The sequence below is a fragment of the Procambarus clarkii genome, chromosome 22 (assembly GCF_040958095.1).
Source record: "Procambarus clarkii isolate CNS0578487 chromosome 22, FALCON_Pclarkii_2.0, whole genome shotgun sequence".
Classification (NCBI taxonomy): Eukaryota; Metazoa; Arthropoda; class Malacostraca; order Decapoda; family Cambaridae; genus Procambarus; species Procambarus clarkii.
In genome coordinates, this window is record NC_091171.1 from 8,827,360 (window position 1) to 8,838,181 (window position 10,822).

Genomic DNA, 10,822 nt, shown 5'->3' on the forward strand with positions numbered 1-10,822 from the left:
TTGTGCTTTGGCTCTTGGGCCCGTCTCTTGCCAGTCATTCTACTGGTGTACACATTTCTGAGCTGCTCGAGCTCCTATGTCTCTTTGATCTTATGTAGGGTGTCAGCCTCCAACACTTCACTACCTTCTGCATATCCCTTTCCTTAATGCTCTGCCACTGGACACCTTCTTTCTGTGGCTCTTTTGGGTACTCAGCTTCAACCCATGTTCCCTTATAAGGGGAGGGTGATTATCCTGGCCCATGGTGGCTGGCCCAGCCTTGGTTTCACGTGCTGCTTGCTCGGTATCCGAACCCGGAAGTTTTTCCGTGGCTCCGCCTCTTTTAGCAGGTCGTGCCACTGGTTCGACTTATTCTTCCGCTCTTCGTGTCTGGTTTTTCTGACACGGGTGTATCACCATTTGTATGGTGATCAGGTGGCTTCTTTGATGGAGTCCATCCTACGGTCTTCTTCCAGGCAACAGCATGAAGTCTTTTCGTCATTCCCGTTCTCTTCTGAGGTTTTCATCGATTTCAGACCTGGTTGTTCTGTCCTCTCTCTCTCTCTCTCTTGGCTTTTCCTGGACCGGCATCATATGCCAAATACTGTCGCTTCTTACCATGCAGTGTCAGCAGAGCCGCTGCAGCTTCCCTTTCTTGGGTAGATGTCACTTCTGATCCGTTTCGCTAGCTCTCTCATGCGTTTTATCACTTCAGCCTGCTCATACACCGCCTGAGCCTTCTTGTTTTTGGACTTGGTCTATGGTTTCTTTCCTTTCTTTCTTCTCAGTTTGTCGTGACCCCTTTGGTTCAGGATTGCTCTGGGAAAGACATGTTTTTGTTGGCTTTGGTATTTGGGGGTCAGGTTGGGGAGCTTCATGCTCTTCTCCAGCACAAGGGGTTCTGTTCGTTTGGTCCTGGGTGGATCCGGTTTCCCTGGTTCCCTGTTCCAAGGCTTTTTTCTGGGGGGGAACCCCTACAGCTCCCCGGAACTATCCATGGCTGATATGGATACCCTAACTATTTTGCATCAGTCGATGTGGGTGGAGTTCTAACCTACCGGGGACCACGAGCCAGAACCTGGCCCCCTCACAGAGGCACGGGGAGCAATGGCCCATAGAATTGCACATGTGATTTGGAGCATTCTATATTTGCCATCAACTGGGACAGGCACCCAGAAAGGTAAGCACCTCAAAACAAACCCCTATTCTGGTTAACAACGAAAATCGAAAAATGAGTGGACAGAACTCCCCAAAAGAAAAACGAGCAAACAAGCATGACGTCACACGAGCTGCCCTGCATGTCTGTGCAGCTCCCCCCTCCCCGGGATGGGGAAGTGGGAGCCCCAGACCCCCGAGCTGGCGATCCTCGCCCCAGTTCCTCGGCTGATGGGATAGTGCATGGTCGTGTGGCTCCAGCTCCAGTCTTATCTCAGTGCTGTGACTTGTTTGCAGTGCTGCTCTTACGGTGGTCGTGTGAGCTGGGAGTAGTATTCTCAGGTACTCGAGTGGCATGTGCTTAGGGTCACCTTCCCTGAGTGCCCTGTAAGTACCGCCCTTGGGGCTTGGGGTTGCCCTCCACATGTCGCCTTGGGTCTACCTCTGTTGGCTTTTCGCTGCTTGGCGTTTCGCCGCCCCGAGTGTTTGAGGGTTTTCCTCCCTTGTTTATCTTGGGGTTAGTGGTAGTTATAGCACTGGTGGGGCACAGGGTACTGTGCAGATAGTTTTCACCTATAACAGCGGCCGGCTTTGTTCCCACTGGGTACGTTGTTCTCTTGCGTGGTTCTTCTTTTATTTTTGTTTTGCCGGGGGGGGGGGGGGTCTGCCTTGTGTTTTTCCCTCCCCCTTATATTAGGGTCATTTATGTGGTGGCACCCCCTGCTTAGCTCTCGTGAGTAGATACGTGGCTGAACCCACCTGAACCCAGTTCAGGTGGGTTCAGCCCACCTGAAAAGCTGAATCCACGGGACAGCTTTTAGCAGTTTGCTTGGTAGTTTGGGACGCCGGTTAGCAGTGCCCTACCTGGGATAACCCTTAGCAGACCAGTCTAGGGGCCCTGGGAAACCCCGCGGGGGCTCTCTAGTCCGATGGAGGAGACCCTTGCATCCCCTCTCGCTGTGTGCGAGTTTGAGGGTTGCTCTGTCTCCTTGTCTCAGGGTGACTCTCATTGTTTTTGCCTCCGTCATGCTGCCTGTTGGGTCAGTGACACATTCGACCCTGAGTCCTGCGAGCTGTGTTGCTTGTTCGTGACTCAATTCACCCAGTCTGCTGATGATTTACGTCGGGTTCAGGCAGCTCGTGCGTTGCAAGGTAGGTTTAGGTTGTTGCACCGCGCTCGGGTTGTCGCTTCCCTGGACGCCCCGAGGCTGCCCTGCTTTGTGTATAGGGACCCGGACTTGGGGGTATTGGGTGCTTCGGCCTTGGTTCCGTCTGCGCCCCCTTGTTCTTCCCCTTTGGTGATTCATTCTGTTCTCCCCCCCCCCCCCTGCTTCCGGCCCCGAAGCGTATGAGGGCTTCGAGGTCGGGGGTGGGGTTTAGAGGTTTCTGAGACTCGGGCCGTTTCGGGGGTTGCCCCGTCTGGGGTGACTATGGAGTCATTCGAGTCTGTTCCTCCGGCCGATGCTCAGGGGTCTGACCAGTGGGCCCCTTCTCTTCTGGCTCTTTCAGTTGCCCCGACTTTTTCTTGTGAGGCCGGGGCTTTGGAGGATGGCTTGGCCTTGGGGCCTGGGGTAGAAACACCTGAGGTTGGGGAGGAGCTGACTTGGGGGCCTTGGGCTCCATTGGACCCAGCCTGGATTTTCCGTCCTTCTGAGTGGGGCTTACCGTTGCAATGAGTGGGGTTTTCTTTTCCCCCCTCTGCGTACGATTTGGACTTGGGTTCTGCTCCTCCCCGGGTTCGGTTCCGTATCCCTGTGAATTCTTCGGTTCCGTCCTTCCAGAGGTTTTCGGCTACCCGCATTTCTCCGCCGGAGGTGCGGTCGGCCTTTGCGGCTTACCTCCTGCGTGACCCGGAGTACGCCTCCATAACTGATCCTTCTTCGTTCAAGTTTGGATCGTCGTGTCCTTACTGGGTGCATTATGAGGTTTCGGGGTCGTCCTGGCTTGCAGACTGCTCCTTGTTTTCACTGGATGCTTGGGACTCATTCTGTCGGACCCCGCCCGTTTGAGTGGCGTGAGGCGTTGACGGTGGTCCAGGTTTACCTGGGGGTCGATTTTGAGCAACTTAATGAGTGTCTTTTCGCTCCTGCCCTTCTGCAGGATGTTGGTGCGGTGCAGCTCCATGTGCAGGTTCCTTCCATGTTATCTTGAGGTTATCTTGAGATGATTTCGGGGCTTTTTTTAGTGTCCCCGCGGCCCGTTCCTCGACCAGGCCTCCACCCCCAGGAAGCAGCCCGTGACAGCTGAATAACACCCAGGTACCTATTTTACTGCTAGGTAACAGGGGCATAGGGTGAAAGAAACTCTGCCCATTGTTTCTCGCCGGCGCCTGGGATCGAACCCAGGACCACAAGTCCAGCGTGCTGTCCGCTCGGCCGACCGGCTCCCCCGCTCGGCCGACCGGCTCCCCTTGTCGGCTGCTCTTGTGGCGGAAGATTTGCACGCTTGTGGCTTTTTGCTTTGGTTCTGCATTTCTTTTCCCTCCTGGAGTTATCTTCGGACTGGCTTGTGGAGGATGTTGAGGCGCTTGGGGCAATTCCTGGGTCTGACGCCTTGGTCTCGGCTGCTCGGCCGTCGTCTGCCATGTTGAAGCTCTTTGTGCCGATTCTGCGGGAGGCGTTGCTGCGTTTTTTCGCTGCGCATTTCACGTGTTTCAGGTGATCCTTGCTTCCTCCTTGGAAGCTGCTTGGGCCCTGGTTCTTAGGTTGTCTTCTCCCTTTTGTCCTCTGCTTTTTGAGACTTCTGCACTTGAGCGCTATATTCCAGCGGCTTCTTACTCTTGCCACCCTATGTCTGAGTTGTTGGTGCTCCGAGGGAACCAGGGGTGGGGTTCCTTCCCGGCGGGGTCGTACCAGGGCTTGTGGTTCCATTCGTCAGGGTGGGCTACAGGTTTCGGATTTGGTGCCTGTGCCGCCTGCGGTCCCACCTGTGCCTGGTCGGCGTGGTGTTCGCTCTGCGTGCAGGTTGGGTTCTCGTAAGGGGCAGCGGCCCTTTTGCGGTTCGCCCCATTGACAGGGCAATGGAGGCTTGCTCTGTTCGCTCACGCCTTGTCTCACGATTTGTTGGCTTTTTGGGTCGTTTCTCGCGGCCTGCGGTAGCGTTGGGTGGCTCCTCCTCCTCCAGGGGGGTTCGGGGCTGACGGGGCAGGCTTCCTCTCCTGCACTCCGTCGGGTCATCTTGGAGTGGGTGCGCTGGGCGTGGTCGAAACGACGCTGTCCATGAGGTTGGTTTCCTGCCTGTTTCCGGTTCCGAAACGGGACTGTGTGGACCTGCGGTTCATTCTGGACTTGTCCCGTCTGAACCATTGGGTTTCTTGCCTCTCGTTCCTGAGGGGCAAGAGGATGACCACTCTGTCCCAGGTCCGGCTTCTGTTGGAGTCGGGCGCTTGGATGGTGTCCCTGGACCTCAAGGACGTGTATTGGCATGTCCCTGTTCATATGGGGTTCCGGGACTGGTTTGGTTTTGTTGTGGGGCGTCAATGCTACCGCTTTCGTTGTCTCCCCTTCGGGTTGAAACTTGCACCTCGCGTGTTCACACGCATTATCCGGGTTGTGGTGGCCCGTATGCGTCTGTTAGGTGTTCGGGTGTTGGCTTACCTCGACGACTGGCTGGTTTGGGCTCCTAGTCGGTCCGCGTGTCTGCTCGCCAGGGATTTGGTGCTTTCCCAGCTCGCTGGGTTCGGGTTCCTGGTGAACTGGTGGAAGTCCCATCTGGTTCCCTCTCAGGTTCAGTCCTGGCTGGGTCTTGTGTGGGACTCTAATTCCGCTTCCTTGTCTCTTCCTCCAGAGTCTCTCTTTCGGCTGCGGTCTCACCTGTGTCTGTTTCTGGGGGGGCTCCCGGGTCACCCGGCAGTTGCTCGAGGGTTTGTGCGGGAGCCTGAACTTCGTGATGTTGGTCTACCTGCCGGGTCGGGTTTAGCTTAGTCGGCTGTTCTGGTTCCTTCGGGGACGTCCTTTCTGCCTCTCTCGCGATTGCTTGGTTCGACCCCCGGGGGCTTTGCGTCGGCTGCTGCATCGCCGGCTTTCTTTTCAGGTTTTTCGAGGTTCAGTGCCTTGGCGCCTGCCCGTGCCCTTGCTCGATGTATTCACGGACGCGTCGTCTCTAGGCTGGGGCTTTGTGACCATTGCTCACCAGGCCGGCTAGGGGTGGTGGGGTCCGTCCTTCTGTCGGGTCCACGGCATGGTGCGAGAGTTCGCGGCGATGTGGTTTGTGCTCCGGAGGGTTCGGGTTGCCCGCGGATCGACGATCCAGCTCCATTCGGACTGCTCCCCGGTGGTTTATTGCCTGAACCGAGGGGGTTCGATGCGGTCCTTGGCTCTTTGGGGTTGGTCGCTTCGGGTGACTCGTCTGCTGAGTTCTCGGGGTTTGGCTCGTGGGGTGTCCAATATCCTGGTGGACGGCCTGTCCAGGTTTGTTCCCCTGTCCACAGAATGGATGGTCGACGCCGACTCCTTCAGTTGGCTCTGCTGGACGTTCGGGCGCCCGGAGGTGGACCTCTTCGCATCGGCGTGGTCGTGGCATCTTCTGGATTACGTGGCGCCTTTCCCCGACTGCGAGGCTGTCGGGATCGACGCCTTTCGGCAGGACTGGTCGAGGTGGGCCTGCGGGCTGCTCCAAGCAACAGCCTAGTGGACCAAACTCTCACAAGTCAAACCTGGCCTCGGGCCGGGCTTGGGGAGTAGAAGAACTCCCAGAATCCCATCAACCAGGTATCAACCAGGTGGGGGTTCCTGTACCTCTTTCCCCTGATTCAACTGCTGCTCCGGGTCCTGGCTCGGTTGGAGACTTACCAGGGTCGAGTGGTCCTCTTGGCCCCGTGGTGGCTGGCCCAGCCGTGGTTTCAGGCCCTGCTTGCCCGGTGTCCGAACCCGGAAGTTTTTCTGCGGCTCCGCCTCTTTCAGGAGATCGGGCCGGTCCAGTACGTGACTGGTTCGCTCTTCTATGCGAGTCTAAGCATTTGGTGTTTTTGACTCGTATTTATCACCATCTTTATGGTGAGCAGGTGGCTTCCTTGTTGGTTTTATGGTGAGCAGGTGGCTTCCTTGTTGGTTTCTCACCTGCGGGTTTCCTGGCGGTCCTTCCGGTTCTTTTTGGCCCTTCGTCGTTGTTCCTCGCTTTCGGTTCGGGTGTTGTCCTTTCTCTCTTGGTTGCTTCAGGACCGTCATCTGATGCTTAATACTGTCGCCTCGTATCGTGCAGCGCTGGTGGAGCCACTGCAGCTTGCTTTCGGTATTGATGTTACTTCTGAACCATTTCGCAAGCTGTCTCGGGTGTTGTTTCACCTCCGGCCTCCTCATGCACCGCCTGAGCCGTCCTGGTCTTTGGACAGAGTGCTCTTCTATCTTCCTTCTCCTCTGTTTGTTGTGGCCCCTTCGGTTCAAGATTGCTTTGCTAAGGCTCTTTTTCTGTTGGCATTGGCCTCTGGGGGTCGCGTGGCAAAACTTCATGCTCCTCTCCAGCGCAGAGGTTTTTGCTCCTTTGGTCGTGGTCTTAGGTATGTTCGTCTGCAACCGTCTCCCTCTTTTCTGGTGAAGAATGACACTGCTGATTTCCAGAGGGGTCCTTTGGTTGTTGATGCTTAGTTTGTCAGGCCGGCGGTTCATCATGTGTTGTGTTCAGTTGCGGCCCTCTGCCGTTATCTGCGCGCCACGGCTTCTGTGTCCGGGGATGCACTTTGGGTTGATCCGGTTTCCCTTCTTCCCTGTTCGCGGGTTCGCGTCTCTCAGGTCGTACGCAGGGTTATTAAATCCTGCCACCCTGCGGTCTATCCCCGTGCCCATGACGTTCGTAAGTTTGCTGCTCTTGTTGCCGTCTTCGGCAATATGTCCGAAGGTGAAGTAGCTCCGGGCAGCCGTAGGGGCTTCCCCCAGAAAACCAGTGTTGAATGTAATGAAATGCCATTTTCTGGGTGAGTCCCAGAGGCTCCCTGGCAACCCTCCCGCCCTGCGGTTGGCAGTTGTTTCCCTCTTTTGATATCCAGCCTCTGAACAGGGGCAAGGATCGCCGATTCGGGGGTCTGGGGCTCCCCCTTCCCTCTCCCGGGAAGGGGAGAGCTGCGCAGACATGCGGCGCGGCTTGTGTGACGTCATGCTTGTTTGCTCGTTTTCCTTTTGGGGAGTTCTGTCCACTCGTTTGTCGATTTTCGTTGTTAACCACAATAGGGGTTTGTTTTGAGGTGCTTACCTTTCTGGGTGCCTGTCCCGGTCGATGGCAGATATAGAATGCTCCAAATCACATGTGCAATTCTATGGGCCATTGCTCCCTCTTGCCTCTGTGAGGGGGCCAGGTTCTGGCTTGTGGTCCCCGATAGGGTAGAACTCCACCCACATCGACTGATGCAAAATAGTTAGGGTATCCATATCAGGCATGGATAGCTCCGGGGAGCCTCCGGGACTTGCCCAGAAAATGGCATTTCATTACACTCAACGCTGGTTTTTTGTCTCGGGCTGTCCATGGTGTAATTAAGTCTGGCCAGCCTGCGGTCTACCCCTATGCCTGTGATGTGAGGTAGTATGCTGCCCTTACTGCTGCTGTCTTTGGTAATATGTCTTGGGTCGACATTCGGGCGCCTGAGTTTTGGAGATTGAACAGGGTCCTGGCATTCGGGTATCTCATGACTGTCCTGGGCCCTCGCCAGCCATGTGTTGCTTTGGGAAGACTGTACTGATTGTCAGTCTCTTCTTTGCCTTGAGGCCTGCGGTGCTGCTGCCTCCCGGACAAGTCACTGTTTTTACTTATCTGTGGGTAGTTAGCTTCAGGGAGCCGACAAGGCTTCCCCTCAGAAAACCAGCATTGAATGTAATGAAATGCCATTTTCTTGGGGTGCCCTGCAGGCTCCCTGACACCCTCTTTCCCTCATGGTCAGCGATCTTTATCGTTCAAGAATTGGAGTGGTGGGCTACTGCACCTACTGTGACATAGGTCACAATTTTCACCAGATTGTGGTTTGTTTTGTTTAACCTATCTTTCTGGGTGCTCTCCCTAATCGATCGCAGTTATGACATACAGTGGTACCTTCATTTACGATTGTAATCCGTTCCCCAGAGGTGCGTTTTCAACCAAAAATTCCGCAACCAAAATAAATTTTCCCATAAGAAATAATGTAAATTGAATTAATCCATTGGACACCCCTAAAAATATTAACTTAAAAATATATTTTATACCAAATAACAGTCATTAGCTACAATACAGTACTGTATGCATATCTTACCTTGAATGAGGACTCTTGTTGGCGTATGGAAGATGGTGAGGAGGAGGAGAAGTGTTAGCATTTGGAAGGGCTGAGTCCCCTTCCATTATAACAGCAGTGATGACATTTCTGGGGTACCCTCTTTCCTATGTTTTGCAGGCATACCACTAGGACCTGGTTGTGGCTCACTGCTTTCTTGTCTTACTAAGAATCTGTCTATAGACACTTGTTTTTCCCTACATTTTAACACTTGCCTGTAGTAAGACATCACATTCTCACTATGAATGATCTCTTGTTTTTTCTCTATCGTCATCCTCACAATTATTTTCTTTGATTAAACTTTACCACTGACTTTCTTGGGACTCATGTCCTGATATATAATAAGAACTGTTATGTTAAAAAAACAAAGAAGCAGGCAAACGATGAAATTTTTCACAAAGAATTCAAGCACGGCTGCTGTTGTCTCTATGAGGGATAAGATTCCTTGCCCCGCGCCCCCAACACTATGAGTTCATTGGACCCACATTCGTACGAACAGAAGTCATCTTCCACCAATTCAAACTGGTGAACTGTTGTACACCAATTCAAATTTTAAGACGAATTTGAAGTTGTCAACCAAAAAATTTGTACTCTAGGGCAATCGTCAACTGAGGTACCACTGTACTTTTGTACTTTAAATGTAAAGTTCTCATAGACCTTTGCTCCCTGCACCTCTTTGAGGGGGTCAGGTTCTGGGTTGTAGTTCCTGGTAGGCACAAGGACTCTTGTGACTGATGACCCCAAACTAATATAACACACACAAATTCAGATAGCTCCAGGGAGCCTCCAGGGCTCCCCCAGAAAATGGCATTTCATTACATTCAAAGCTACATTAATTTTATGTACATATATAATATTAAGTAAATTAATAAATGTGTGGTTATACTTATTAAATGTATGATTATATTTTAAGTCAGAAAATAATGAACTTAGATTATATTCGAGTTTCATTTATATTTATTTTCGGAACATTTAAACAAATAATACAATTATTTGAAAATCTTATCAGTGATGAATCTAATTTATAACTAATATTATTCCTCAAAATGATTTTGCAAATTCTTGAAGATATTTATATTGCTCCTGCCAACCTCCAGAGAAGAGCAGTCGAGAGCAGCGCACAGTGGACATGTCCCCAACATATGAGAGCGAGGAGAAGAAATATGCTGGTGAAGAGAAGGTTGTCACTGAGGAGAAGGTGACCAGAGAGGAACTGAGAGATGGTTCTAGTATTACAATAAGTACTACATCAACAACTGTCATAAAGGAACCCACTGAAAAAAGTAAATTAGATACAGTTATTAAAGAAACGACAGAGGTAGAACCCATTGAAGAAATGAAACTTGATTCCACAAAAGAGCAAATTATTCCAGAGCCCATTAAAGAGCAAATTGTTCCAGAACCCATTAAAGAGCAAATTGTTCCAGAGCCCATTAAAGAGCAAATTGTTCCAGAGCCCATTAAAGAGCAAATTGTTCCAGAGCCCATCAAAGAGCAAATTGTTCCAGAGCCCATCAAAGAGCAAATTGTTCCAGAGCCCATCAAAGAGCAAATTGTTCCAGAGCCCATCGAAGAAATTATTTCAGAGCCAATGGAAGAACATATATCTCCAGAGCCCATCAAAGAGCAAATTGTTCCAGAGCCCATCAAAGAGCAAATTGTTCCAGAGCCCATCAAAGAGACTAAGGTTGAGCCATCTGTTACTGAATTTGTGGCTTTAAAGCCAGTTGAAGGTTCTGCTGCTGAAACAGAAGAGATTATTTCTGAAGAGCCATTAAATATCTTGGAAAAGAGTAAAACAGAGTTTACCGTGGCTGAGGCTGAAAAGGATATGATTGAAAAATATGAGCAGTTGCTGGAGCAAGAAGCATTAGAGAAGCCTATTTTTAAAATTACAGAAAAACCTGCAGAGGTAGAAGACAAAATTGAAGTGGTTGATGACGTGCCTGAAGACATTGGTGCTTCAGAAGTGGAGGATTCCAAAGAGATACAAACAACAGTTGTAAGAGAGGTTGTAAGTGGGCCGGAAGGTACTCCAACTAGCACTACTACCACACAGAGAGAAACATACACTACTTCAGAGGATGGAACTGTACAAGAACATATTGTAGTTACTAAGCAGATTACTAAAACTGTTGGTGGCTTAGAACTGGATGAAGAAGACAAGTCACTCATGCTTCAAAAACTTGGAGAGGAACTAGGCAGACTGGATGAGAAGTTAGAGGAGAAATTCAAAGAGAAGAGAAAAACAGATGAACCAGAAGGTAAATGTTAGTTGCACGTCACAGAGGGTATGGGTTAATAGTTGGAATTTATTCTAGATTATAGTTTATGGGAATAGCACGCTTAAGCCTCAACCTTGTGTGGGGAACACTCTTGTCTTGCCTGCTGTAAATTGTCCACTGAGTGTCACCTGTCATAGATAAAAACAAAATTTGTAAGTAGATTCGTTTTAAGGGC

At 51.4% G+C, this 10,822-nt stretch overlaps 1 protein-coding gene across 31 annotated transcripts in view; it reads left to right on the forward strand.

Annotated features, from left to right (window-relative positions):
- The window catches only part of LOC123756928 (ankyrin-2), a 982,618-nt gene that overhangs the window by 857,110 nt on the left and 114,686 nt on the right, over window positions 1–10,822 (forward strand). For all 31 annotated transcript variants that reach the window (XM_069329388.1, XM_069329393.1, XM_069329412.1 and 28 more), the window contains one exon: window positions 9,460–10,626. In XM_069329388.1, coding sequence (XP_069185489.1) covers window positions 9,460–10,626 — 1,167 coding nt within the window. The remainder of the gene's footprint in view (window positions 1–9,459; window positions 10,627–10,822) is intronic.